The sequence below is a fragment of the Triturus cristatus genome, chromosome 7 (genome assembly GCF_964204655.1).
Source record: "Triturus cristatus chromosome 7, aTriCri1.1, whole genome shotgun sequence".
Classification (NCBI taxonomy): Eukaryota; Metazoa; Chordata; class Amphibia; order Caudata; family Salamandridae; genus Triturus; species Triturus cristatus.
The window spans coordinates 1,521,221,491-1,521,247,745 of NC_140590.1; the positions used below are offsets into that span (position 1 = coordinate 1,521,221,491).

General features: G+C 44.9%; 1 protein-coding gene across 1 annotated transcript in view; it reads left to right on the forward strand.

Annotated features, from left to right (window-relative positions):
- SPO11 (SPO11 initiator of meiotic double strand breaks) overlaps positions 1–26,255 on the forward strand; it is an 898,758-nt gene that overhangs the window by 564,054 nt on the left and 308,449 nt on the right. The window contains exon 10 of the mRNA XM_085614575.1: positions 24,914–25,013. Within this exon, the coding sequence (XP_085470701.1) occupies positions 24,914–25,013 (100 nt within the window). The remainder of the gene's footprint in view (positions 1–24,913; positions 25,014–26,255) is intronic.

Sequence of the window (26,255 nt, forward strand, 5' to 3'; positions counted from 1 at the left end):
GGAACGAGGAAGGCATATCGATTGGCATGGAACAAATGGGTTCGCTGGTGTCTTCAACGACGTTACGATCCCGTTTCAGCTGATTTAGTTCACGTTCTTAATTTCCTATCGGAAAGATTTGCCTCCGGTCTTAGTTACAAAACCGTTAATGTTTATAGGTCAGCGATAGCGGCAGGCCACTCTCTAATTGATGGTGTTTCTGTCGGCCAATCTCTTTTAACTAAAAAGATTATGAGAAGCATGCAGGTTCACAATCCCCCAACTCCAAAATACACAGCACTATGGGACGTGAGAAATATTTTACATCTTATTTCCTCCTGGGGAGATAACTCTTCTCTTTCTCTCAAACTTATTTCCTACAAACTTACTGTCCTACTTTGTTTGGTCTCCTTTAGAAGAACTTCAGATGTTAAAGCATTGGATATTTCTAGCAGAGCTTATCAACCCGAGGGAGTTTGTTTCTATCTTAGGAAAAGGACCAAAACTATGTTTTCATCCATTTTCTATCCTTTCTTCCCTGAGAATGAATGTTTGTGTGTTGTTAAATGTCTTAAAGAATATGAAAAAATAACACTTTGCATAAGAGGAACCAACACACAACTTTTGATCTCCTATAGATCTCCTCATAAACCAGTTTCCTCTCCCACCCTCGCAAGATGGGTGAAAGAGGTGATGCGTGAATGTGGTGTCGATACTTCTATTTTTGGTGCTCATTCCCTTAGAGGTGCATCTGCTTCCAAAGCCTTTATGCTTGGTGGAGGACTACAAGATATCCTTAGAGCCGCTGACTGGTCTAATGAAAATATGTTTAAAAAATGTTATTTTAGACCTATCAATAATGTGATTGACAGTGTGCTCAATTCACTTTAAACTTGCATAATGTTGGCCTCCGTGTCATGCCATAACATTTAGATTTTTCACAGCCTGCTGGGCAGAAAATCTGGATTTTATTAAAGACACGGAGGCTAATATTATCCCTCCTCTATGTCTACCCTACCTAAGGAAATCATTTTTACTTTAACTTCTCTCTTTCAGAATAAAATCCTCTCGTTTTGGATTAATGCAATGACTCCCTCAACGTTATTTAGAAAATTGGGATTGGCTGTTCTTTCTCTTGGATTCGCAGCTTAGAACAAAGAAGGATGATGGCTGTGTGCTCACGGTCTTTATGCTGTTTCTACAGAATGTTCACAAGTTCTATGTTCTCTTCATTGTTACTGCTGAGCTGTGGCAATAAAGGAGAATTTGCATAATATTAGCCTCCGTGTCTTTAATAAAATCCAGATTTTCTGCCCAGCAGGCTGTGAAAAATCTAAATTTGCTACCACAAAGCAAAACGCACGCTATCTGTTCGCCCTAAAGCCCACTCTACAAGAAAGATAGGGGCTTCTATGGCTTTTCTAGGGAACATCCCATTAGATGATATCTGCAAGGCAGCTACATGGTCAACACCGCACACTTTCACTAAACATTACTGTGTAGATGTGCAAACCAAGCAACAAGCTAGTGTGGGCCAGGCTGTACTAAAAACACTATTTCAAACCACTGCAACAGATACCAGTGGTCGCCGCTAAGGTTGGGAACTGCTATATAGTCTATGCAAAAGTGTGTAATCTGCAGCTCATATGCCTCGAACGGAATATGCTACTTACCAGTATGCATCTGTTCTTGGCATGTAGAGCTGCAGATCTACACACGCCCACCCGCCTTCCCGGCTACCTGTATCTGTTCCAGTCTATCTTATTTAGATACAACACACATGGGTTTCTTCACTGTTATTACTACGCTCCATATTTCCCTGTTGGCGAAAAACAATCTGAGGATGGAGCCGAAGCCCATGCGCAATACGAACCAAGGGAGGAGTCACCGACCTTGTGACTCCCAAAGACTTTCCAAGAGGAAAAACAAACTGCAAACATCCGGGCCCAACACCAGATGGCGATCTATGCAAAAGTGTGTAGATCTGCAGCTCTACATGCCAAGAACAGATGCATACTGGTAAGTAGCATATTCCCTCCCATGAGTGGGTAGGCCTAATGCACGCATTGAACAAACCAAAACTACAACGAAGTAAAGGCATCAGGGACCTCAAGTTCCACGTTTTATCCAGTTCCTCAAACTGGTGATAGACCCACCTACACAATTATTTTTAACAGAAATGTGGGAATGCTGGGGGGTAGAGATTTTGTGGATCTCATGGATTCTGGGTCTTTCCCTCACAGAAATGTGAAGAAGGTCATTTATTTTAGTCAAAGTTTGACGTTTTCAGGGCATTCTGCTTAAGGAAACTTAATGGGATCGATACAAGATACTAACTACCCTGCAATGCCCGGGGTGTCTAGTTTTCAGAAATGTGTGGGGCTGGTAGGTTTCCATTGGTGCCGGTCAAGCATGGTCAGTACACAATGAAAAATCATTATAAGCTGCAGCTCAGTTATTGTTTCTGGTTAGTGCTTGTTTGTGGACAACCAACAAGCACTATATATCCGTGCAGCTAGAAGGGTCTGACTAGCATAATGGTGTATTACTTTAGTAAATCACCAATCGTGATTATACCACAAAATGCAAATAGGTAGAAACCACACGCAAAAAAGGAAAAATTAACTACCACTTAGACAAATGCAAAAATCGTGGGGAAAATTATTTTTTTTACTACTGTACCTGTTCCTGAAAGCTGAGAAGAGGGTGCTCCTCGCACAGCAAACCATTCATTGATTTTTAGAAAACAAATTCACTTTCTTGCACAGCACGTTTTCCCATTTTCCCCAAAAAACTATTTTTTTTCTACATCTTGGCTCTTGTCTGGCTTCCTTTTGTGTGGGCAAAAGGACCCATTTTGAGGGTAAAGGTTCTGTAGTCTTAACCACAAACAGCCTCAAACATCAAACAAAGGTTACAAAATGTGGTGGATGAAAAGCCTCATAGGCAATTGATTGCGTACAGCCCTTATTCTGATTAGCTATCTAGCTGTTTATAACTATATACAGGTAGAAATTGAATAAACATAGCTTCTGATAGAGCCTTCTAACTGCAGATTCCTCATCTGAGAGAATTTCCCAGGCATCGTACTGGATCTGGAAAAGCTTGAACAGTGCCTCTGCAAGCCGCTAGGTGGCTCTGCTGGGGTCGGACCACGATTCTAGAGCTGGCGCCGACTTCCAGTTGGTGCACCCGAATGCGATCTGCGATTGAGCTGTGAGTGCGACATACGAAGGCCCGTGTCACTCAACATCTGATTCCGTGGGAAATCTCGGGCCCAGTCACAAAGCTGGTCTCGCAGACGGTCGTTTTCAAAGTCTAAGTCATTGAGTCGGGTAAGTCTAAGAAACAAAAAGAAGAAGTTGAGATGTTCTGCCGCCCCCCTAGAAACCCTGTGCTTTAAGGCCCTGCTCCCGCACTACACATGCAGAGGTGACGACCGGGTCTGATCTCCACCTCCCCAAATTCCCTGGAGCTGGTGTGACCCCCCTGCCCCCCCATCCAACGTAGTTTTTTTTAAGCCATGCACTCAGTCTTTTGGCCACCAGCTCCCTCTGTTGCACCTTCTGGCCCCATGGATCTAAGAGGTGCCCCAGCTGGGTTACCTACAATGAGTCCGATCCAGCGTCAACTGGGTCCTCTGGATCCATTCCCAGATCTGAGTGACTTCAGCCTGGAACCCCAGGCTGGAACCAGTTAACTCAACCCCGCCCTGACTTCTCTGGCACCATCTGACGATGTGGAACCCATTCGCCTGTCTGAGTCCAAGATGGCACTGCCACAGCAGTGTTGGACGTCAACACTGGCGGACACTCTGCCTCTGTCCTTAGACAGACCCAGTAGACTGGAGGTGGTGGTGATGATAACAGCCAAGGGTTTTTGGACCCAGCTGATGAACTGGCAAAATTCCTAACAGGAGGACAACTGGTACGAGGAGCTAGGTGATGCTACTTGTCACATATCCAAATTGTGGCTTAGTCTCTCCCAGCTGCCATGGAGGCACAGTCATTGTCGTCACAGTGGCAGTCTATTGTCACTCCTGGCTGAGATCAACTGGCTTCTCTAGGGATACAAAAGGGGGTGGTGATCAAACCCAGATCTGTTGACTGGGTGTGAGTGTTTGATTGGTTCTGATGCTCCGTCCATCACCACCCCCTTTTGTACCACTTTGTTCGCCATAAGTTGGCAGGGTATGCTCAGACGTGAGTCCCTTGCTCACTTTGCCACTGGATTCAAGCAAGCCTGGCTGAAGACGGCTGAAATGCCAGAAACCGGTCCTAGGAAGCTTGTTTCCGGTCCAGGGAAGACATGGCTTGGCAGTTCGGGCTGGACTGTTCCCATGAGGCACAGGGTCAGACTGATTTGCATATGGCCATGTCTGAACTGGGGTGGCAGAGTGGGCTAAAGAACGGTGATGGATCAAACCCAGATCTGTTGACTGGGTGTGAGTGTTTGATTGGTTCTGATGCTCCGTCCATCACCACCCCCTTTTGTACCACTTTGTTTGCCATAAGTTGGCAGGGTATGCTCAGACGTGAGTCCCTTGCTCACTTTGCCACTGGATTCAAGCAAGCCTGGCTGAAGATGGCTGAAATGCCAGAAACCGGTCCTAGGAAGCTTGTTTCCGGTCCAGGGAAGACATGGCTTGGCAGTTCGGGCTGGACTGTTCCCATGAGGCACAGGGTCAGACTGATTTGCATATGGCCATGTCTGAACTGGGGTGGCAGAGTGGGCTAAAGAACGGTGATGGATCAAACCCAGATCTGTTGACTGGGTGTGAGTGTTTGATTGGTTCTGATGCTCCGTCCATCACCACCCCCTTTTGTACCACTTTGTTCGCCATAAGTTGGCAGGGTATGCTCAGACGTGAGTCCCTTGCTCACTTTGCCACTGGATTCAAGCAAGCCTGGCTGAAGACGGCTAAAATGCCAGAAACCGGTCCTAGGAAGCTTGTTTCCGGTCCAGGGAAGACATGGCTTGGCAGTTCGGGCTGGACTGTTCCCATGAGGCACAGGGTCAGACTGATTTGCATATGGCCATGTCTGAACTGGGGTGGCAGAGTGGGCTAAAGAACGGTGATGGATCAAACCCAGATCTGTTGACTGGGTGTGAGTGTTTGATTGGTTCTGATGCTCCGTCCATCACCACCCCCTTTTGTACCACTTTGTTCGCCATAAGTTGGCAGGGTATGCTCAGACGTGAGTCCCTTGCTCACTTTGCCACTGGATTCAAGCAAGCCTGGCTGAAGACGGCTGAAATGCCAGAAACCGGTCCTAGGAAGCTTGTTTCCGGTCCAGGGAAGACATGGCTTGGCAGTTCGGGCTGGACTGTTCCCATGAGGCACAGGGTCAGACTGATTTGCATATGGCCATGTCTGAACTGGGGTGGCAGAGTGGGCTAAAGAACGGTGATGGATCAAACCCAGATCTGTTGACTGGGTGTGAGTGTTTGATTGGTTCTGATGCTCCGTCCATCACCACCCCCTTTTGTACCACTTTGTTCGCCATAAGTTGGCAGGGTATGCTCAGACGTGAGTCCCTTGCTCACTTTGCCACTGGATTCAAGCAAGCCTGGCTGAAGACGGCTGAAATGCCAGAAACCGGTCCTAGGAAGCTTGTTTCCGGTCCAGGGAAGACATGGCTTGGCAGTTCGGGCTGGACTGTTCCCATGAGGCACAGGGTCAGACTGATTTTCATATGGCCATGTCTGAACTGGGGTGGCAGAGTGGGCTAAAGAACGGTGATGGATCAAACCCAGATCTGTTGACTGGGTGTGAGTGTTTGATTGGTTCTGATGCTCCGTCCATCACCACCCCCTTTTGTACCACTTTGTTCGCCATAAGTTGGCAGGGTATGCTCAGACGTGAGTCCCTTGCTCACTTTGCCACTGGATTCAAGCAAGCCTGGCTGAAGACGGCTGAAATGCCAGAAACCGGTCCTAGGAAGCTTGTTTCCGGTCCAGGGAAGACATGGCTTGGCAGTTCGGGCTGGACTGTTCCCATGAGGCACAGGGTCAGACTGATTTGCATATGGCCATGTCTGAACTGGGGTGGCAGAGTGGGCTAAAGAACGGTGATGGATCAAACCCAGATCTGTTGACTGGGTGTGAGTGTTTGATTGGTTCTGATGCTCCGTCCATCACCACCCCCTTTTGTACCACTTTGTTCGCCATAAGTTGGCAGGGTATGCTCAGACGTGAGTCCCTTGCTCACTTTGCCACTGGATTCAAGCAAGCCTGGCTGAAGACGGCTGAAATGCCAGAAACCGGTCCTAGGAAGCTTGTTTCCGGTCCAGGGAAGACATGGCTTGGCAGTTCGGGCTGGACTGTTCCCATGAGGCACAGGGTCAGACTGATTTGCATATGGCCATGTCTGAACTGGGGTGGCAGAGTGGGCTAAAGAACGGTGATGGATCAAACCCAGATCTGTTGACTGGGTGTGAGTGTTTGATTGGTTCTGATGCTCCGTCCATCACCACCCCCTTTTGTACCACTTTGTTCGCCATAAGTTGGCAGGGTATGCTCAGACGTGAGTCCCGTGCTCACTTTGCCACTGGATTCAAGCAAGCCTGGCTGAAGACGGCTGAAATGCCAGAAACCAGTCCTAGGAAGCTTGTTTCCGGTCCAGGGAAGACATGGCTTGGCAGTTCGGGCTGGACTGTTCCCATGAGGCACAGGGTCAGACTGATTTGCATATGGCCATGTCTGAACTGGGGTGGCAGAGTGGGCTAAAGAACGGTGATGGATCAAACCCAGATCTGTTGACTGAGTGTGAGTGTTTGATTGGTTCTGATGCTCCGTCCATCACCACCCCCTTTTGTACCACTTTGTTCGCCATAAGTTGGCAGGGTATGCTCAGACGTGAGTCCCTTGCTCACTTTGCCACTGGATTCAAGCAAGCCTGGCTGAAGACGGCTGAAATGCCAGAAACCGGTCCTAGGAAGCTTGTTTCCGGTCCAGGGAAGACATGGCTTGGCAGTTCGGGCTGGACTGTTCCCATGAGGCACAGGGTCAGACTGATTTGCATATGGCCATGTCTGAACTGGGGTGGCAGAGTGGGCTAAAGAACGGTGATGGATCAAACCCAGATCTGTTGACTGGGTGTGAGTGTTTGATTGGTTCTGATGCTCCGTCCATCACCACCCCCTTTTGTACCACTTCTCTAGGGATGGCCAGTCTTTTATGATGGATATGCCTTTAATGGCTTCCGCCTGTTCGGCAATACGGCAGATACCTCACTCAAGCTCTTCAAGGAGCGTGGGGTCACTGCTAGATCCTTGGGTCTTTCCTTGGCTCCACGTCAACTGCACTTCTCCTTTCACCTCTCCCTCGGCTAAGGTAGTGGCTCCCAACAGCATCTGCAATACCAACCTTACCTCTAAGTCCTACAGGCTCCACAGCCCTTTTGTGGCCATTCACGCTGCTCCCACAAAGATTGCAGGACTCAAAGCCTGCTGACTATCCAGGCCCGATTCTAAAGCAAAAATTCGAAATGCTCTCCCTGGCCCATGTCCTATCTGCCTTCGATCGTGGAGCCTGGATGGTAGCGTTGGACCTCCGAGCCTTCCTTCCATCTATCAATGGAAATCTGTTTCAAGTGTTCACAGATAACACCATTGCCATATGGTATTACAACAAACAGGGCAGGGAGGGGCAGTGGGCTCCGTGTCAGGAGGTCCTGTGTCTCTGGACATGACTGGAACATCAGAACATTTTCCATGTCATGCAACACCTGGCGAGATCTCTGAACACCAGGGCAGACAATCTCATCCGCTGATGCATTATGGACCATGAATGGATAGAATGGGGGAGAAACTTGGTTCGATCTGTTTGCCACCACCGAGAACCAGCAATATCAGCACTTCTGTGCGTTAGAGTTTCCACAGCGTCTATCGCTCAGAAACGCAGTCCCCTTAGAATGGGACTCAGGACTCATGTACACCTTTCTGCCGATACCTCTCCTGCCCCAAGTTCTCTAGAAGATCAAAGTCATCCTAGTGGCTTCAGATGGGGCATGGAGAGTATGGAATTAAGAACTGCTGGGCATGAGCATCTGTACTCCGATCAGCCTGCCCCTTCCTAAGGATCTCCTATGACAGCAAGAGGACAGGGTCTTGCACCCTAACTTGGCTTTTTTGCGGTTTCTGGATCAGCACCCCCTCACAGGCTTGCGACATTTGTTCCCGCCTACTCATTTTGTTACGTCTATACTTAATTTAGTTTTGCTATATCTCATGTGTTCTCTTGGTTAATACCTGCACAGCTGTGCTCTAAGATGTCTGACTATTAAGACATTCTTCTTACTGGCCATTACATTGGCCAGAAGAGTCAACGTGCTTCAAGCTCTTTCGGTTAACCCTCTATGCACTAGCTTTTACCCAGACAAACTGGTTCTTCAGAATTGAGCCTCCTCTCTGCCATTTCCATTTTTCACCCCACCTCATCTTTCTAAGGGAAAGGAGACTCCATTGTTTGGATCTAAAAAGAACCCCACCCTTTTACATTGTTCCCGCCAGTGGTGGACGATCAGCTTTTTATTGGGCTCTCTGAAGCGAAAAAAGGCATGACACTGCAGAAACAGACCGTCTTTTGATGGATTGTACTCTGCATTAAAATCTGCCACACACTAACTAAGAGGCATCCACCTGGAGGGTTACAGGACCATTCCACCAGAGCCAAGACCGCTACTACTGCGTTAGCACGCAGCATGCATGGCATGGACATCTGCAAGGTTGCTACATTGGCATACATACATTAAATAAACACTACCGCCTGGAGAGTAAGGTTTTTGGCTAGAGCCAGCTGGCAGCCCCAAGTTCAAGGTATTGCTTTGGTATCTATTCCAAGATGAGGAATCTATGGTTAGAAGTCTCTATCAGAAGAACAAATTACTTACTGTTGGTAATGTTTTTTCTGGTAGAGACTCTATATAACCGCAGATTCCTCACCATCCCTCCCGTCCTCCTGATTCTGTGAACTGTGCTGTTCACCTGAAAGATCCCATTAGATTGTGCACAATGGTAAAAGATCCTCCTGATGGAGCTCTGCATTCTTGGTGCAGGAATAATCACAAAAGAAACGGTTGAATGTTGGCACAGAGATATTACTCAAGATTTTATGGATCCAGTCTGACGCCTAGGGAATATTCTAAGGTGAGGAATCTGTGTTTGCATAGAGTCTCTACCAGTAAAAACATTACCAGTGGTAGGTAACTTGTTCCTCAAGTATCACTTTAACTGGGGTGGACCTTTGAAGGAAAAATTAAACCAAATGATCCTGGGTTCAGCTTTTCCATCCACACTGAACTCGTATACTAGGACTGATTATTTTCTGATTTCAAAAGAATTGTGTCAGGATCTGTGCTGGATCAAGGTTTTACCTAGAAGTCTAGGAGATCTATTGAGAATAATCATTGAATTTGGATTGCTCCAGAAAATACAGACTGATCCTGGGCTGTGAACTGGGTAATGTAAGTGGATGCCTATTTCATGATGATATAAAGTAACAAATGTCAGAATTCTTTAAAGGGAAGCTAGAAGCTGCGCATGCGTTCTGAGGAGAGGTGTTCATATAAAGCCTTCTGAGGGGCTTTTATAAGTAAGTATGCTATGCACAGCAGGCACAAAGACCATAAGGAAAAGGAGCAATGGACAAAGTGCAAATGCTCAAAGTGTGTGTGATAAGTTATCAATTAGATTTTCTCTTCATCATGATGATATAAATTAATTTATCAAAAACACCTCCATGCAAGGAGATTGAGAGTCCACAATTGACTGCGTTTGATTTGCCACCTCAAGTAGTGGATGTCATTCTTGCCACCCGGCATCCTTCCATTTATACCAGAAGCTGATGTGGTGTCCGGTACACTGACCCCTTACAGGGAAAGCAGTTGGGCATCCTTTTATTTGTTTTGTCTTTAGCCCAGCATGGCCTTGCAGTGGGTATTATAAAAGGTTATGTATTTGTCTTTCTGACCTTTCTACGTTTGCTTGACCAACCGTTCTGGTTTAGGTCACCTATTGTGATAAGATTTATCAAAGCTTTGACACACATGTTCCCTCCCTAGTAGTTTGTAATGCCATAGTGAGACCGTAAATTGGTCTGGACATTCCTCATGTGCATGCCCTTCGAACCGATGCACAGCTTCTTGCTGTATCTCCTGATCTTGAAAACTGTCTTCCTTATCCTGATTACGTCAGCTGATCACATGAGTGAACTGCAAGCACTGTCGGTGGAGCTGCCTAACACCACAGTTTTTCTGGGCAAGTGGGTGCTAACGGCTCAGGCGACATACTTACCAAACGTTGTGACTCTCTTCCCCGTTTGACAATCCATCACTCTACCAGTGTCCTTTGCTCCCCCTTACCCCTTGAAGGAGGAGAAGAGACTCCATCGATTAGATCCCAAAAAGCTTTTAAGCTTTTAGATGGATCGTACCAGTGATCACCGAGCGGGGGATCAACTATTGTGGGGTTCTCTGGAGAAAAGAAAGGGAATGCTGTTGCAGGAGACGGCCTTTCGAAGCGGCTAGTCCTCTACTAAAAGCTGGACCAAAAAGCAGCACCTGTAAGGTCTGAGTGACGATGCTAACAGGGCTAAGGCCTCTCCCACTGCGTTGGCGCAAGGAGTGCCTATCCTGGATATCTGCTAGGCCTCTATGTGGGTGTCTGTGCATACATTCACAGAGCTCTATAGCCTTGACAGCCAGGCCCAGTGGGAAGGACACTTTGCCGGCCTGGTGCTCCAAGACTTTTTGGGTTAAGCCCTCTCCACAGACCTACACTTGGGGAGGCACTGGATTGTATCTATTCTAAAGTGAGAAATCTGCGATTAGAAGTATCTTTACTTTAGCTAGCTTTAGTAGCGCTCTTTCTCTTGCATACTCTAATCTCACATTTATCACTACCCTTCCACCTCCTTATTTTGTGAAGTGACCTCTGTTTAACATCTAAAAAAAAGTCCAAACTTAGTACTCATCACACTGTAACCAACGATTGTTCACACTAGCAGCTGAAGGAAAATTAAAAGACTAGAATCTGATGTTATCATGCACGGTTGACACTTATGTATGCTGCTCCACTCTGTCAGTTCTGGGCAGTATGGAGGCAACACAGAGCCGCACTACAAAGGAATGAGGAATCTGTAAATAGACATAGCACCCACCAAAAAGAGCCTAGGTAGGTAACTTGTTCTTTAGCTTCTGCCAGGGCCAAATCAACTCTGTGCAGCCGTGATTTGAGAATCATCCTATGCCTGTCATATCATGAAGTATGAGGTCAGTCGTACTAGGTAATATTTCCCAGATTCCTTCCTGTAATTGGACGACCATAGCAAATGGTACAGGTCACAATGTGGACTGCAGCATCTTTACAAACCGTATGACAAAGGATAGTTGCCTTGTTCAATCTGACAGGTTTTAGTGGCTATTTAAAGTAGGAGGCCCTCAGTTGAGCTTCTCTAATGGGTTTACTGTGCATAGAAGCAGGGACGTCCATTCAGTCTTGAATACGACTGTGCTCAACGTATTTCGCCAAAACTGCCTTAAGGTGTTAAAGGCAGGTTTGGAGAAGAGACTTCAAAGGACAAACCTTGAACACCCTGCACTACTCCCCTGAGGGAACCGACGTCCTTAAATATTTCAGACTGGAAATTCACTTAAAGTATTAGGTTATGTGGGTAGTCTGTGGTGCAAGCAGTGAGATAGCTGTAATGTAATGTAGTCCAGCTTCTATTCCAAATTCAGTACAAAGATCATGGAAAGCATTTTGGGTTCCATTCAGCACTATGTGGGCTGGGTTCATAATACTCTTTTATATCTATTGGGTCCAGTTAAATCATTAGGATGTTAATATAGTGGCATTATTCCACAGTAAGACGTGGAGAAAGAGGTCAACCCTGACCAGTTTTCATACCCTTTTCCAAGATTGAAATATGGCACCAAGGACATTATTTTTAATGTTCAATGAGACAGATTTATAGTAATATTAAAGTAGTGACCCATTCCCTGTTGATAACTGGTCTCCCTTCAGTATGCCAACCCAGGAGGCAGTGGTGCACAGTGTAATACACTACCCATGAGAGTTGATGTGTTAGACAATATGTATCCAGATATGATAAATGTAGGCCTCCAGCCATAGTATGGGCCTGTGATTTATATGGCTTTAGAGTAGTTCTGTGTCGCAATACAGGGGAAGTGGATTTAACAAATTACGTCTCTGGACTCGGATTCAACAAAGCCGGCGCCCGTCTTGTATTACAGGGTGGGAGAAACGAGGATGAGCAAACAGGAAGTCAGTCAGACCAAAGGAGGACAATGGTACCAGTAGGCCTGCGCGAGTTGGAGATACAAGAGGAGGAATCCAGGAACGCTGAAGAGAGAACCCGGAGGACAAACGAAGGGGGTTGTGTCCCAGCTGTCTTGGACGAAAATGGATGAGAGGCGTTGGAGGAGTTGAGCGGAGAAACCAAGGGGCCATCATCCACGGAGTAGTCCAGGCATGTCGAAGGAGCTTCACGGCGAAGGTCCTGAGGGGAAGAGCCTGAGACCCGGAGCGAATGCCGGCACAGTCTTCCATCCCACCACGCTCCCGGAGAAGCGTGGCTACGACAGGTGTGTGGACCATGGACAATTCCTGAATCAAGGAGGGAGAAGGGGAGAGAGACAGGAGATAGGAGAAGGAAACGGAGCGGGTCGTAGAAACGGAATCAGTTTAGCAGAAAGAAGGATAATACTCCTGTGAGACTTCCATTCTTTCTTTATGTTTTTTTATTGTTCAGCAGTTTTCTTTTCCTTGGGTGATTCCTACCGCATTTACTAGCTTGGAGAGACAGTCTATCTCCACCTGAGAATGCTTGAAAGTGGTCAACTATCAGGGTGTATTATCTTTCCCCACCCATTTTAATCTCACCTGAAAGATAAGTGATATACTGATTTACATTACAACTAACCTCCCAAGAAGTGAGACAAATTGTGCTAGTGCATTCACTTACCTGGTATATCCTTTTTGTCTAGGCTGCTGGCGGATGGAAGCTCTAGAGGACCTAAGTACAAAGAAGAAAACAAAAGAAGTTTAGTTGTAATCTGTAATCCATATTTGTAAAGCGCAAGCATATCAACCCTTCAGGTTTTAGGATGCTGGGGGCCGTCATGGAGATTAAGGGAGATATTGCCCAGAGTCACATGATGCTGAGCTGACCTGCCGTTGGAACCGTGATCCCCGCGGTCCGGAGTCAGTCGCTCTGGCTGCCATGCCACACCTCTTGAAAAGTTGAAATTTACGGAACTTTTGTCCATGTGATCAAAGAAAATAAAATCTTTTTACCAAAACCAACGACTCTCATAATTAATTCCCACACTGAGTGACACCTGGTTGAGAATGTGGACATAATATAATTTGAAACAAAATGGATGCCTTAATTAAACATCTAGTTCAAGGACAAAGAAAATTAGAACGGGCGATGGAACTCCAAATGTCCTCAGCTAAAGCTAACAGAGAAATATTTTGAGATGCGTGTAAAAATCCAAACCTAGCATTTTAACAAAATAGTCCAGGAACAATTACAAGTGACAACAGGACTCATTAATTATAGGGGACCTTCAATTGTGGGTCCTATGGTGGCGCTACAAAAAACACAGTCTGGAGAGGATTTGGATTCATTTTTATTTAATTTTGAATGGACTGCTAGAGCTAGCTCCTGGCCTATAGAACGTTGGCACCTTTATTTGGCACTGTTATTGACAGGAGAAGCCCAAGCTGCCTATTTATTTATTTATTTTATTTAAAACATTTGTAGAGCGCAACTGTCACCTGGCAGGTATCCTGGCGCTGAAACTCACTCCTTAAGAAGGAAAGAGACGGGAGGCTTCACTAGGGAGTTAGCAGCAAACGGGATTAGGGAAGAGCCAGGTTTTGATTCGCTTTCTGAAAGGCAGGAGTTTTGGAATTTGGCGAATGTCGACCGGCAGACTATTCCAAAGTTTGGCGGCAGCCACTTTGAAGGATCTTCCCCCGGTCCTTACCTTGTTAAATCTCGTTACCAACACAAGGCAGGCTGAGGTGGATCGGAGAGTTCTGGTGGGGGTGTACCAGGAAAACAATTTTTGTTGGGATCTGGGGCCCGTTCCATTTAGTGCCTTGAAGACAAGGCAAAGTGCTTTAAAAGCAATTCGCTGCTTCAAAGGGAGCCAATGTATTTCGGCTAAGGCTGCTGTGGCCGAGGATCTTCTGGTCCAACCAAGGGCCAGTTTGGCTGCAGCCGACTGGACTCTTTGGAGTCTGTCCAGTAGAACAGCTGGGGACTCGAGCAAAAGAGCGTTGCAATAGTCAAGGCGACTAAGGATAGTGCACCTGACTATTAGTGCTCGGGCCTGGGCGGGGAGTAGTGGCATGATTTTACGTAAAGAACGCAGTAGGGCCGAGCAAGTAGAGACTGTTTTGGTTACCTGCGTTTCCATGCTGAGGTTGTTGTTTAGCATAACACCCAGATTGCGGACACTAGTGACCGGCTGTGGTTTTTCTGGGTTTTCCGGGGGCCAGAATTCTGCAGGAAATAGACGAGGAATCCGGCTCCCAGAACAGAACAGGACCTCGGTCTTGGAAGAATTGAATTGCAGGGAATTCATGTGCAGCCAGCCGGCTGTGTCTCTTAAGCAGTAATGGAACGAGTCCATGGGAATTGAATCCTCCCCCTCCCAGGAGAGGATGAGCTGGGTGTCGTCCGCGTAGTTTACCGTTTTCAATCTGTGGGATTTGATTAACGTGATCAGTGGTTTTAGATAAACGTTAAAAAGGATCGGGCTAATGGACGAGCCCTGGGGTACACCGTGAGGTACTGGGGAGAAAGCGGATTGAAAAGGGGGTAGGGATACAGCCTGTTTCCTATCTCTCAAGTATGAGTGGAACCATAGCAGGGCGGTGCCGTCTACCCTGCCTCTCTGAGTCTCTTCAGCAGAATCACATGGTTAACCATATCGAATGCGGCAGACAGGTCCAATAGGATCAAGGCTACTGAGTGGCCCCTGTCTGCACGCATCCGAAGTTCTTCCATGGCTGTAAGTACCGCCGTTTCGGTGCCATGGGCTGGGCGAAAACCGAATTGGAAGTCGTCCAGGATGTGATTCTGCTCAAGATATGTCGAGAGACAGGAGCTAACCCAGCGTTCCACCACTTTGGCTGGAAAGGGTAGGAGCGATATAGGTCGAAAGTTGGATAGACACTCGGGGTTCAAAGAGGGTTTTTTTAGCAATGGGGTGATGAGTGCTTGCTTCCAGGGGGTGGGGACAAATCCACAGCCCAGAGATTGGTTACAGATCCTGCGGAGGGTGTGGAATAGTACAGTTCCGCACGCTTTCCAGGTTTTAGGGGGCAGAGGGTCGAGGGGGGACCCAGAAGTGATTCCGTGTGCCAGTCTCTCGAAATCTGCTTCGGGGATGGGGGGGAGAGCCTGTAGGGATTGCCTTGATAGGTGTCCTGGGCTCGGCGGCTCAAGGTTGGGAATAACGGCTCCGGGGGAGTTTAGATTATCTTGAAAAGGGGGAGTTGCAAGATTCTGAATGATTGTCTCGATTTTGTACGTGAAGAACTGTGCGAGATTATCGCAGAGGATCTGAGAAGGGGGGATAGTTTTCTTGGCACAGTCGGGGTGGATAAGGTTATCAAGGATCTGGAAGATGCTTTTAGAGCTATTTGCTGCGTTGACTATAGTGGAGCAATAATAGGTGGATTTGCTCTCTGCGATGGCTGATTTGTATTCAAGGAGCTTGTTTTTCCAGCTAATTTTGTATGATTCGCAGTAGCCTCGTCTCCACTTCCTCTCGGCCTGTTTGCAGGCTGATTTGAGGGTTTTCAGTGAGTCGTTGTACCATGGGGCTGGTGCTCTGCTTTTAGGTTTGCATCTTTTTAGTGGAGCAATAGAGTCCGTGGTGGATACAATCCTCGTGCAAAAGGCTCTGTAGTTGTTTTCAACCGGGTTGATTGGGGAGAAGCTATCTTCTACGTTGAAGGCGGTGGTGGTAGAACTCAGTTTTTCCAGAGCTTTCCAGTCCCTATAGTAAAATTCGGATGGTACGCTATTATTCAGCTTTCTAGTTTTTGTGGTGGTAATACAAAATTTGATAAGAGCATGATCTGTCCAGCTCATGGGCAGAATGTCGTTCAGATGTGTTAAACCCTGACTGGAAAAGATGAGGTCAAGACGGTGGCCTGCTGAGTGGGTAGGATGCTTAACCAGTTGGTAGAGTCCCACGCTTTCGCAGGAAAGCAGGAGGTTTTCTAGACCGGTGTCTAGGCTTCCGTTTGGCCAGAGATTGAAGTCCCCTAGAATGATTAATTTATTATGGGAGGTTGCCATGTTCGTGAAGGTGGTCAGTAACGCTTGCTGTTGTTGGATGGTGAAAGACCCTGGAGGTCGGTAGCAAATCATTGCCGTGAAGATACCTCCGGAGTGACAGTTTATGGAAAGGCCGAAGAGCTCAGTCCCGGCAACTGAGTCTATGTCTATGGTATTAATGTGCCAGGAGGCTCTATATATCATGCCTACACCGCCACCATGGCCTTTGGGTCTGGGAAGGTGCAAAATTTTGAAGTCTTGAGGGCAAGCCCATGCTAATTCAATGTCGCAGTCTGCGTGAGTCCACGTTTCGGTTAGAAAGAGGACATCCAGGTGGTGGAATTCTATGAGGAGATGAATTTCGTTGGCATGCTTTGGCAATGATCTGACATTCAGAAGGCCACCCAGGAGCAGACCCTTATGAGTGAAGTCGAGCAGTGGAAAGGCGGTGTCATCAAAGATGAGCTTACCTTCGTGAGCGAATTCTCGCAGGTTAATCAGGGTTTCCCGCGTATAGCATGGGGGCTGCGAGCTAATTTGTGCAGAGATATCTGCGCTAGGCGCGTCCTCGGCGCGGACGAGCGCCTCGGCGCGCATTCGTCGCGCCCGCTGCGCTCGTCCGCTGCGCTTCCGGTAAGTAAGCATGTTATATGGGTGAGGGGGAAAGACGGAAAGACGGAGGGGGGGCGTGGCCAGCACGAGGGGGCGTGTCCGCTGGGCCAAGGATGGCGGCAAGAGGTAATCAACAGACCCCAGGGGCAGCGAGTGATCAGCTGGGCTGGATGTCCGTGACTACAATGGCAACGCCGAGGGGTGAGTGAGATTAAAAAAACACAAATCAGTCACACCAGAATAAAATACTAAGATGCTCCCGGCTTTCCGCCTCAGGAGGAGTTCTGTAAACGCAGCGCTTCGTCAACGCGCGTTTAAATAACCGGGGGGGCGTGGCCAGCGCGAGGGGGCGTGTCCGCTGGGCCAGGGATGGCGGCAAGAGGTAATCAACAGACCCCAGGGGCAGCGAGTGATCAGCTGGGCTGGATGTCCGTGACTACAATGGCAACGCCGAGGGGTGAGTGAGATTAAAAAAAACACAAATCAGTCACACCAGAATAAAATACTAAGATGCTCCCGGCTTTCCGCCTCAGGAGGAGTTCTGTAAACGCAGCGCTTCGTCAACGCGCGTTTAAATAACCAGGGGGGGGCGTGGCCAGCGCGAGGGGGCGTGTCCGCTGGGCCAGGGATGGCGGCAAGAGGTAATCAACAGACCCCAGGGGCAGCGAGTGATCAGCTGGGCTGGATGTCCGTGACTACAATGGCAACGCCGAGGGGTGAGTGAGATTAAAAAACACAAATCAGTCACACCAAAATAAAATACTAAGATGCTCCCGGCTTTCCGCCTCAGGAGGAGTTCTGTAAACGCAGCGCTTCGTCAACGCGCGTTTAAATAACCGGGGGGGGGCGTGGCCAGCGCGAGGGGGCTTGTCCGCTGGGCCAGGGATGGCGGCAAGAGGTAATCAACAGACCCCAGGGGCAGCGAGTGATCAGCTGGGCTGGATGTCCGTGACTACAATGGCAACGCCGAGGGGTGAGTGAGATTAAAAAACACAAATCAGTCACACCAGAATAAAATACTAAGATGCTCCCGGCTTTCCGCCTCAGGAGGAGTTCTGTAAACGCAGCGCTTCGTCAACGCGCGTTTAAATAACCGGGGGGGCGTGGCCAGCGCGAGGGGGCGTGTCCGCTGGGCCAGGGATGGCGGCAAGAGGTAATCAACAGACCCCAGGGGCAGCGAGTGATCAGCTGGGCTGGATGTCCGTGACTACAATGGCAACACCGAGGGGTGAGTGAGATTAAAAAACACAAATCAGTCACACCAGAATAAAATACTAAGATGCTCCCGGCTTTCCGCCTCAGGAGGAGTTCTGTAAAAAACTATCAAACGGCAAACCCTTGAGGGAAGTCCACTTATGAAGAGGTCGAGATCATTTTGGACCGAGTGGGATTGGATGAAGACCTAAGTGCAAAGAAGAAAACAAAAGACGTTTAGTTGAAAATAGCGGAACTGTTGTCCATGTGATCAAAGAAAATAAAATCTTTGTACCGAAATCAACGACTATCATAAATAATTCCTGTACTGAGTGACATTCTACTCCCTTCCTTTATAAATAGTTTAAAATAATCATTGATCAGAGAAAGTAGGGATTTGGATATTAGTAGTGATAATTTACGGAATATGCAGCTGTAGTGTGCCTATTTTTAGGCCTGGAGGTAGCAAAAGCCTTTTGATTTTACTAAAATTATATATGTATAATATGTTTACTTAAGGGAGGTTTCCCCCAGCCCTCTTGATCCATTGGCATCTTGTTGCATCATTCACATTTTTCTTCTACGCTTTACACCATAACGCATGGAGGAGTTGGTCAGCCAACTTCAGCCATTGGCTTACTTCACCTGGAGTAACAGCCTGCAGCTCTTTCCCAAAGATCACATCCACACAAGGCAGTTCCCCTCAGTACTAGCAACTACTATGTCAAAGTGTGCTTTTTGCGGTTAAAAATCTTTTGCATGTTGCCAGCGTTATTATTTTTCATATTGGCGAGTTTGGCCGGCTTCTCAAAAATTAAGTTTTACAGAATCCATGACAAAACAAACACCAAAAAAGCCTAAAGGCGACCAGTCGAGGGGATTATGAGTCATGTAGCACATTTTTTGGGGGTTTATCTCACATCCTGCTACTCCTAATCAGACCATCTTATAAAATATAACTCGGCCGGAGGTTGAGCACAATTGAGTGTGATTACTATTCATAATCTGAGTTCTATTCCTTTTCTACCATTTTCTGGAGTAAGACTAGACTGTTTGCTGTTGCAACTTTTGAGAAACAGGTTTCGAAAATGAACAACTCTGGCATCCAAATGGAATGAAATAGTCTTAAGCTTTGAAACACCAACCAGTATCTACCACACATACTGTCCAGTAACCACCTATCGCCACAGTCCAGTGGAAACATTTTAGCCACAGAACTAGGATACTTGACGTCCAATACCAGCGTTACCGGTTCCCCTAAATAAGCTGGAAATAAACATTGTATAATAAAGCTGGACAGTGCCACACACAGTGTCATTTTCCTGAGAGAGGCATTAATTTGGCCTTGCCATCAGAATCACTGCTACCCCACTTATGGATTTCTGGGAAACGTGGAACAGAGAGAAACAGTTTTAAACCCCATTTGGCCAAATTGCGTGTTATTGGGTAATCAACTTTTGAGCTTATCCCTTTACTCCATGGTTTGGCAAGATTGAGAGTATGTAAAATCAATGTGAAAGCTGTTTGTACAAGTGTGGTTAAGATTAAGGAGGGAAGAAGTCTCCTGTCTCATGATATAGTCACCAAAATGCAATATGGTGATAAATGTGGCAGGCATTTCCAGAAAGTTACAATGTGCACCAGTTTATGATCTACTACTTTAATAAACTGTTTGAACCCGAGCAAATCATACTCTCCATGTTCCAACGTTAACTGATCCGACAATATGTCAGCACTCTGAAGCAGGCTTAATGTAAGATATAAACACCAAGGGTGCACTCCCAAGACAGGTCCACAACATGGTTTTCATTCACATGTTCTGGACTGTTTATGGTTAGTGGCTGGGTGTTCCTGGGGTTCCTGGGTCTGTCTGTGCAGACAGTGGGACACAAGGCAGGATTGCAGGAGGAACCTGCAAAACGCAGGAACGTTGGCCATTCTAGGAAATGATGTCTAACATTCTGCATTTTCTGAGTCTTGATACCGGAGTATCTGTAGGTAAATTAGGATGTTTTTGCCTTAATCCAACTCTACTTGAAAGCTATAGTGGTGAGTCATAGCCAAACTAGGAGAGGGTTATCCATTGCTTTACAGTATTGTGATGCTTTCACTACATGCCTCAAAAGAATGATGTATCTATAAAATGGAAGGTGTAAATTCACCACCAGAAGTATTGTGCAGTAATAACTATCCTTAGCTAAAACACAGAAGAGTAGATAAAAGACCGAATACTAACAAGCAGCTGAATACTTGAACATTTATTAAGATTTTACAAAACATGAATTTTATAACAAATATGTATATATTTATCACTTACTGCATTAGAAATAGCTTTGGTCAGGGAATCCATCACATTTTGACTCTTAATATGAGTGGAACTTTTTTCAGATCCCTGCATAGTCACTATTTTGCAGTGATATCAGCATCATGCAGTTCGCTGTAATTACCTTATTTCCTGAGATTTTTCCCCATATGATTTGGACAGATCAAACGTATTGAAATTCAACAGGATCAAATGCATGGTAAATACCAGAACATGCAGATTTTGTTGTGGAAACCTTTTTCTGAGCACAACTGAAGCAAAATAGCAAAGAGCCACTCATATTTAAGACTGATGGAACAGAAGTACCTGTGTACTTAATAAAATCCAAAGGACGCACTGTGATTAACGGAGCTCAAGCAATAGACCTAAAATCCTGAATGTTCATGCCATGAATCATATCCTTGGGTAACATATCTCGAATAGATAGGTTTTAAGGTAGGGCATAAAAAAGCAAGCTAAGACCAGTTTTGTCATATTTATTCTCTCCGCAAACGAGCAAGTGCACATTTACTTGATCTGACTTTAAAAATTGCCTTATTCGTAGCAGTGACTTAAGCCCAAAAGATCCGTTACCTTCAGGCACTTTCGTTATGGCGACTGTTGACAGTGTTCGGCATTGAGAAACTTTTTCTACTTGTCCTTTCTTCTTACTGAAAGTAGTTTCGGCCAATCCATTGGTTACCCATTGTTCTTCTCTTACTTATCCGAGGCTTGAGGAGGAGCGACTACATAGATTATCCCCCAGGCATGCAATATCTTACCACAGCAACATACTCAACAGGACACAGGTAGAAATCATATATTTGTCGGTTTCGCTGCAGCGAAGAAGGGCATGTAGGTGACCAACAACACAATTTTGCGTTGGTTATCCATTTGTATTGACATCTGCTATGACTTGGCCAAGAAAGAACCTCTGAATGGCATCTGTCAATTTCACCAGGGCCATGATAACTTCAACAATGGCAACTTGATCATCCCTGCACACATTTACAAATCTATATTTCCTCACATCCCAGGCATGCAGTGATGAATACTTTGCCAGAATTGTGTCACATTGGTTGGTCTGCACTACTCCGTCCCACCTACCCGAATGGCATTGCTTTGAAGCTTTGCAGGAAGAAATATCTATCATTAGAAAAACGTACTTACCTTCGGTAGCCATTTTTCTAGTGGGTACTTATCTTCACGCCGATACCCTTATTCATAAAATCCCAACATATGCTCATTTTTCATTGCTGTATTTGGCTATTTTGGAAGCTCTCCTGATTCTTCTCTGCATGCCTTGATGCGGCACAGGTAAAGTTTAAGAAATTGAGGCCAGTATGTCAGTTGGCACCTTATATATGCTGATGTCATGGATGAACACAGCCATGAGTAATTTACATGTGTAATTTACTCTTACCTTTTTAATAAATTTACTACTTTTAGCTATTCAACAAATCTGAGTGAAAACATACTCAAAAGTGTAGACTTGCACGTCTTCACCCCCTGAAAAGGGGAGTGGAGCCAAATGTACAAGTGAGAATAATGGAGGCAGGTAATTAAAACAAAACCCCATAGGAAATAATGCTAAGTTAAATTATTTACAAAAGTAAAAAAATATAAATGAAGATAATTTAATGTAAACAAATAAAACATATTTATTATTTAATAATAAAATATTTTAACAGCCTTTTTGAATTTTAAGATTATTTTTGTATTAAAATTAAATTACTGGTAGTTACCTCTAGTCATCACCTTTACTCATTATAAAAGTATAATAAAAAAGTGTTTTACTTTGTGTAGGAATTGATTTTTTTATTTAACATTTTTTAAATTAATGTAATATATTTAAATAAAAGATTTAATTCACAATTAAATTAATAGAGCATTTATTTAATGTCAGATAATTGTACTCATTTATTGTAAAATGTAATAAACGTTTAAGAATTTTCCCTATAGTTTACCATAGGGAAATGTCTAGCCCACCTATGGAGCCTCACTATGCTAAAGTATTCAACTCTACAAAAATTAGTGAACATATTTTTATGTTAAATAGTAATAGAAATTACTTTTATGTATTCATTTTAAATGTAGAACAAAAAAAAAATTCAACAGCACAATTAACTTTTTTCTAGTTAAATATTTAATTAATTTGAAAATATAAAATAAAATATGCATTATCTTTCTGGAGTTTAAATTAAAAAATAAATTCCCACCTAATGTAAAACAATGACTTTTTGTGTGCACTAATAATTATTAAACGTGATGTATTGAATTAAATAACAGTAATTTAATATTGTAATAAAAGTTAATGTAACATTCACTTATACATTAAAAAAGCCTGTTTAAATATGTTATATTTTGATTTGTTTAATATTCAGTTATAGTTATTTATAGTTCATGTTGGGTTTTATTTTAAGTCCTTACCGTCATTATTTTCTTTGGGAGGGTTATGCAGCACCAATGGTTGGCAATGAATGGTGCTGGACTTACTCCAGCTCTCAACTAGAGTAATTTACTACTGTTTTGCATCCCCTTTTGGTTGTAGCAATTTTAGAAGCGCAGCTTGTTAACAGAAATGAACTTACTCTTTTGTGGGTAGGTGCACATTCCTTCCTGAACTCCACCGTAGCCCTCCTAAACCTCTCCTTACTCCTTCCTAATCCGCTCCCATTTCATAGTAAATATGCTCCTCTTTCCATCATCTCCCCCAGTACCTCCCATATTTCTCGGTCGAAGCCGTTCCTACGGCATCGTAATCATCAGTTTGGATTAATTTCCGTCAGAGCCATTTGGATGAAGTCGTTCAGAAATTAATCCAAACTGGATTTCCGAATGGCTTCTGACGCCCGAGGGATTACGATGTCGGATTCCGACAGCCTTTCTGTGCTGGCCTTTCCAACACAGAAAGGCTGTTGGGAGTCAGCTTTGGGAGTCCCTGCAAGGCCTCCGGATGGTGGGCGAGGGGGCACCTATGGGCCCCCATGTTGATTTGCCACGGAGTGCAGGAATGAAATGCATCTCTTCTCTTTACAGTGAGAGCATGCATTCCGGTCGGAATGCATGCTGCCATTGTAAAGAAGAGGAGTGTGACCGAACAGTGTTCGTCGCATCCTAGTTGCTGGGTTGGGACTGCCGACAGGAGATCGGTTGGTCCCAGTACTGAATCGATGTCAGACGGACTCAGGTCTGTCCGACATTGAAATCGGGCCCTAAGTAGTAAACTTATATGTGTGAGAATCTTCTCATAGAAAAGGAAGGAGAGTTGGAGGTGAAGATATACACTCGCAAGTTGTGAACAGCATGTTGCAGTACTTCAGTAGTACTATTGCAATAATTCAAAACCTTCTACACAATGCAGTGTGAATGTTTCAGCAAATAGATGCTTGTATTTGACATTTAAAATGAAGACTGCTGTTGTTTAGAGAAGCAGTCCATACACTTCTGAATTTTCCGAATTGTTTTTAGGTTTGGGTGTAGTCAAGACCTTTTGGTTTTATTAAAATTATATTGATATAATATAAACTTACTTTTAGTAGCTTTTAGCCAGACCTTTTCATCCATTCATCTGTTTCACATTGAATTTCACCCACTACGGCACGCAGCATGGGACAGTGGGTCAGCATACTTCAGGCATTGACTAACTTCACTGTGAGTTACAGCATTCTGATCTTTCACAAGGAACACATCCACACACAACATAGTTCACTTAAGAGCCATAAACCTTTATGACAATATGCATTTTTGACACCAAAAAAGTATGTTGGCTTTTAGCCATTTTTTTAGGTTTACGAGGCGCCTGTGACTTTCTCAACAACAAGTTTTAACAAAAACCATGACAAAACAAGATTATTGACAAAGCCAAAAGGCCAGCTGCCAACTCCAGACCTGTTGCCTTAGCCAATGCTTGTCTTTGAAAGGCAGCTGCATTCTCCTGTTGTACGCAGATCTTTGTGAGAGGTGTCAGGGTTTAGTGCCGCATATTCTGTTAGCTGACATTTTGAGCTGATTGAAGCTCATTTACGGTGGGCCTGCTGCTGGAAGTCTGGCATGGCTGATGTCCCCTCCTATATAGGCAGCGACTTCCATTGCTGGTTTTTCTTATGCTGGACGATGATGCGAAGAGCGACTGTTTTGGTAAGAGAAAAGAATGTACCGATGTGCCACATGTCATGGATATTGTTTTTTCTTTCCAAAAGTACATTTACTCTGGCAAAGAGGGTAGGATGGGATTGATCATTTTTTGCGAAAGTGCTCCCTCATTGTTGGTCAGGACACATTTGGCAAAAAATCCCTACCCCCTCGGCAATATTCTTTGAATATGTATGTTCACTGTAGGGGGCAAGTGGAAGAGCAGCTTCCACCGCCCCATGGGTTTGCTGGTCCGCCAGCCAGGGTCTCAATCGCTTCACAGCAACTCTTGCATTTATCTTGCCTTTATTTTCAGTATTTCAATTAGATTCGTAGATATATAGATTCTTATTTCTTTTTTGCCAGGGGAAAGGAGTGCCAGACCTGAACACAAGACTCCTAATTAGAAAGCTCTGGGATACGTTCCACATACCGATGTTCACTCTTGTGGACGCCGATCCACATGGTAAGATCTTTTAAAAACATAATTTGTGAACTCACACGTTTTACAACAACAGCATCTTTATATTTAGGTCAAAATAACTGATTTCGTGAATTTAATAATTATATTTTAAAGAAAATGTTGCACTTTTGCTTTCTGTGTTGTGGTGAAAACTGTATAGTAGTAGTTGTATTTGTCAAAACGATTATGTGTGGTTATATTTGTGCAGTGGAAATAACATTCATGAATGAAGGGAATAGCCCTCTTCACTAACCTCACAGGGCTAAAAAAAAACAGTCAGGTGAACAATTGTGCCAGAGCCCAATGATGAGTCAAATATGGAGAGGACAAACAAGGGGCTGTGTACTTAGTTAAGAAAAGGTCATCTATGACACGGGACACATCTAACTGAGTTACACAAAAGACACGGTTGTGCTGTTTTTTTGGACGATACAATCAGTGATGAAAGCCCCCCCCAAAAGAAAACTAAAAAGAATGTTTTATTGAAGTGCATGGATCTTGATGCATATCCATAAACTGCAGTGCAGTCTTTAGGTCTGCAGGGTGCACGATGGAGGCAGCTGGAAGAGTCTTGAAGACAAGGCAATAATTAATGGATTTATGATGTCTGACTTCTCGTTGTCTGTGCCTCTTTCATCACCAGCTTAATTTGATTGATATCGTGGTGATGTAAACACTGTTATAGATGATAGATTTGATTGTACTTCTCTATTCAGTATTGCATGTGTGGAGTGGTCTATGTTCCCACCTGGAGTGATTATTCTGCCGTGTCCTATGTATCCATGGGTTCCGTTCTTTGCTGCAATTATCCAGCCAACAAGCTAAATTCACCTGCTCCTCTGAAAGTAAAAAGGTGTTTATGCTAAGTAAATTATCAGCAAGGAGTTAGACTCATTGCTGGTCTTCCCACTTTCCCCGTAACTGATAGGAGCTGATCACTTGTTGGGGCCAGTAGAAGAGAATGTGTTTATTAAAAAGACAGAAAATACAGTATAGAAAAGCCAAATTAGTCTTTTTGCAGTAGAAGTCATAGCAGATGATCGTGCAATCTGTATAGGAAAATATGGTTAATACATTATTTGGTTAATATGCCGATGATGAAATGTCTGAGATAAAAACGGAATTGGACACCCTGTAAGCTGTTGGTTTAGAGAAAAGAAAGGAGTATAGGAACATCCACAACCAGTAACAAATGGGTTCAGAATATTGTGCAAAATGGGTAATGTCTCAGGTTCAGATACACTC